General features: G+C 37.5%; 1 protein-coding gene across 2 annotated transcripts; it reads right to left on the bottom strand.

The window, feature by feature from the left end:
* Positions 1-654: 654 nt before the first annotated feature.
* Positions 655-2,877, bottom strand: LOC116935751 (chitobiosyldiphosphodolichol beta-mannosyltransferase). 2 transcript variants are annotated; one of them, XM_045168915.1, is made up of 9 exons: positions 2,728-2,877; positions 2,423-2,648; positions 2,171-2,362; positions 1,929-2,079; positions 1,612-1,862; positions 1,370-1,543; positions 1,122-1,236; positions 996-1,048; positions 655-935 (listed from the first exon to the last, which is right to left on the bottom strand). In XM_045168915.1, exons 2-9 carry the CDS (start codon positions 2,622-2,624, stop codon positions 775-777), a joined length of 1,299 nt encoding a protein of 432 aa, XP_045024850.1. In that variant the 5' UTR covers positions 2,625-2,648; positions 2,728-2,877; the 3' UTR covers positions 655-774. The 2 variants fall into 2 exon arrangements, with proteins under 2 accessions (XP_045024850.1, XP_045024851.1); XM_045168916.1 differs by having other exon boundaries at positions 734-935; positions 1,000-1,048.
* Between the last annotated feature and the right edge of the window lie 1,099 nt (positions 2,878-3,976).

The raw sequence follows: 3,976 nt of genomic DNA, 5'->3' as shown, positions 1-3,976 counted from the left end.
GAGACAGAGAGAGAGATAGATACATATAGAAAGAAAGAGAGAGAGAGAGAGAGAGAGAGAGAGAGAAAGAAAGAGAGAGAGAGAGAGACAGAGAGAGAGAGAGAGAGTGGTACCTTGCAATAGAGCGCCCAGTAAAGAGCGGGGCGAGGTGACATCGGTGTCCGTTTCTAGGTGAATTGTGTCATGCTCGAGGCTTTGATGGGAAGCAAAATTATGCCACAAACTTGCTTGTACAAAGTTAAGTACTTCAAGCATGGGCGTAGAACTCACGTAGAATGGGTCCCGAATATGCTGAATTGCGCATCAATTCAATTACAGAACCTTGCAGGGAAATTTAGAAATAGCGTTCAATACAGAAGTATTTTCATGAGTTCATAGTTTTTGCAATTTTCCGATGTGCAGGCGTACATTGATACTTTTTTTACGCAGACGAATTGTTTAAAATTTGGTTTTTATACTTCCAACGCAGTTACTATTTCGAGTTAATCGATAACAAAACCCATTCTGTTTTCTAATCATTCAATTGCTTGAACCATCTATAACATTCAAACGACATTTTTTGGAATCTGCTAATGGAAAAGGTGGCACTGGACTTGTGATGAATGAGAAATCGAAGGTATTCACATAAAAAGGACGCATTGACCCCACACCAGCTACGAGAAAATATTCTATTTAGTTGGCCTATCACATTCGTAATTATAAATTTTACTGAATGACCAATAAAAGTTGAATATAGATTTCTTGAACTCAACTGTATGTTAACACAATAAACATTCAGTTTGTTGATGACAAATGGGGAAGTGCTATTTTCCTCCATTCTTCGTGCCAGCGGAGATTTTGAAAGACTTTCAGATTTCGTCTGTAAAATTGCCTGTTCTCCTCGTTATCTCGCGGAAAACCATGGAACCAGTTCAGCAGTTGGTCAGCCAAATCCCCTGCTTAAAAACATAATCGGTTTAATCTGCTATGCATCACAATCAAAGTAAAAATATCACCCGCTGTCTTAAAAATCATCCCATTTTCTCTATCCGTAATCAGCTCATCTAAACTGAAAATGAAAGGAATATCTATGAGTAGAAAAAACAGCTTTAGTATGCCAAATTAGATTATTGTTTATCAACCAGTTATATCCAACGGCGCAGACGGGCAAGCCGCATCCGAACATGTCTACTACTTTCATAGGCAAATCAAAACCAGATGAAGATGTATGAAGGCTTACGCCGAGATCAGCACTGGCTGAAACCACGAAGACATTAAAAAGAAAACCATAAAAAAAAAGAATAAAAAAAAAAAAAAAAAAAAGAAAAGAAAAAATATACTGTTACTATTATTGTAATATATAAATAAGTATTTTTCATTTCAGTCTTACCGATGAGCTTTGGATAATCTTCTGGTTCGAGCCAAGGGGTGCAGATTTCTACATGCTGCCACTGCTTGGCTTGAATAATGTTGCTGTAGTAAATTTTTAACGGTCCTTTTCCTGTTATAACACACATCAATGGTGGATAATCCGACGAATTGACCGATCGATTCAATTCGTATTCTGCATGAATAAAAAATTGTAACCTCTGAAAATTTAAATCATTATAGTTAAAAAATATATATATCAACCATCCAATGCATCGAGTAAAATAGAAAAATCTTCATCCTCCGTCCAAGATGTGCTTGATATAAGGAGACCAGGACGATCTTCACGGAGTCGGACTTGGCCATCGGCGAATCGTTCTGTTAAGAGGGTGTCATCCGGTCGGCTAGAGGAAAATTCATGATAATCCTTTCCCAATTTTAGAAAAAGTTCATGCTTTTCTGGTAATGAAACCGGCTGGAAGATCTCGGCAGGCCGGTCATACAGCGTAATGGCACTAGAAAGAAATTTTAGTAAAAATTGCACAGCCAATTGATAACTGAAGGTCAAATTCATCACCAACCGAACTCCCCAGTTTTGTTGTAGATCATGACTCATAGCTTTTGTTACACAAAAATTTAAGTTGGCAAATTTTCCAAACAGAGCTTCAATATGATATGAAATTCTAGTGAGGATATGGTTTGGACCAATGGCAAGTCCCATGATTGTGTATCCTAAGAACAACAAAACAACAGCACATGACATAATTTCCAATGAATTGTTTGTGGTTTCCAAATACAATGATTTTTAATCCTTCATAAGTACCATAATTGTGCCAATCAATTGTCAGCTGAGATCTCCGTAGTCTAGCTATCAACCAACAAATTGGTAATGTAGGAATTGAAGGAGGATTTTGAACGAGATAGAAATTTGGTTTAGGTATCCACAGGAGAATCCATGCCAAGAAACAAGTTTGCCAAATAACTTTGAGGAAGTAGGAGATGAATTTTGGTAGAACTAAAAAAATTTTAAAAAGCTGTAAGTTAAAAATCTGAGGAAACAAAAAAAATCCATTACTGTAACTAAACACAGGAGGCTGCTTCATAAAATGAAATGAAATTCTTGAAGAAAACAAAACATCTGAATAAGGGGATGATCCACTATATCCTACAACATCCACATCATATTCTTCTTTTGCTAGTGACAAGGCATGATACTGCATCCTTGGGCTCCTTCCTACATCTCCTAATACGATAACGCAAGCACGTTTATTTGCCATCCTCGTTAAATTTTAGTTCGATTCCTGTTTGAAGATGGGAAATGAGATTATTCATGGATAACCACGAAACAGCAAAAAATCTAACGTTTTTCTCTATACATACTTCTTGTAATCCATGTACCTAATTTTTCGGTGTAAGAACGATTACTGAATACGATATCAGACCATGTAATCTATGACTCTGCTTCATGGCTATGCGCTGCTTAAACCCCTCCATCTCTTTCTGCTTTCCGCTCCCACATTTTTCTGTTCTACTTCTACAGGGTTTTTACAACGGGCTGTTGCCTTCATTTGTTTATTGTTGTTTTTCTTTTTCCATTCAGCCTAGCAGACGATTTTGCAGAATCAGGGCGTAACTAAAACTCGGGGGTCGGGGCTCGGGGGACTAAAACTCGGGGAATGGACTCGGGGGTCGCCATTTTACCCGAGCTTTAGTGTGTTCAAACGGGGTGACGGGTAAACAAAAAAAGACTAAAACTCGGGCAATGTACTCGGGGTTTTCGTCTGCTATGTTTTTTTTTTTTTTTTATTATTTATTTTGGTGGAAACGTGGTAAATTAAGAAAACTTATAATTATGATTATAATTATTACAGATGCGGAAGATCAGCGTTCTCCTCTTGACTTTCATTTGTTTCATTAAGAAGAGGAGCATGTTACGAATTTCTTGAAACAGAGCAGAAATATTGACTTATAAGAAGCCCTGCTCTTTTGAAATTCAATGGTGTAAATATTCTGATGGGTTCGCTTACAGGTTACAGCCAGCTCGCGACGCCAGTTCCAGGGAGCAATGCAATCGTCGTAATATTTTGATGCAGGTTGGTGCCTTTCTTACCATCACATGTTAATTAGCTACAATTGCGAATTGCGAATAAGCAAAAAAAGACAACAAGGAAATAAAAAGGGGGAAAAAAGAAGACGATAAGAACAAGATAAAGGTGGATCTAACTAGCCATCGATTGAAAAATCGTGATGGTTAACAAGAAGTCATTTCTACTGGCTCCTGTTGCCGATCCCAATTAAGCGAATGATGACGAGTTTAATTAACCTGTAGGCCTATATGTCCCTCGCAGATTTCACGATTGCATAATTTCCTTTCAGTTTTGAAAATCCGCATCAGTGATCATTAGCAGATTATCAAATCGATTTATTTATTTTTTTCAATACCTATTTTATTTAATTGCATTTCTAATATGATTGAGCTCAGAGTTGCCGTTCGCTCACCATTTGGTGATCAACGCTCTCGCTCTTGATCACTTGAAATTTATGGTCAATTCGCTCCAATCGCTCGATCGTTTATGAAGTGATCAATCGCTGATCGATATTGCTCAAATCGCTCACCAAAACATTGTAT

This window comes from Daphnia magna, linkage group LG2 (assembly GCF_020631705.1).
Source record: "Daphnia magna isolate NIES linkage group LG2, ASM2063170v1.1, whole genome shotgun sequence".
NCBI classification, from domain to species: Eukaryota; Metazoa; Arthropoda; class Branchiopoda; order Diplostraca; family Daphniidae; genus Daphnia; species Daphnia magna.
Note: the sequence above shows the minus strand (reverse complement) of the source record. Positions and strands in the feature narration are given on the sequence as shown.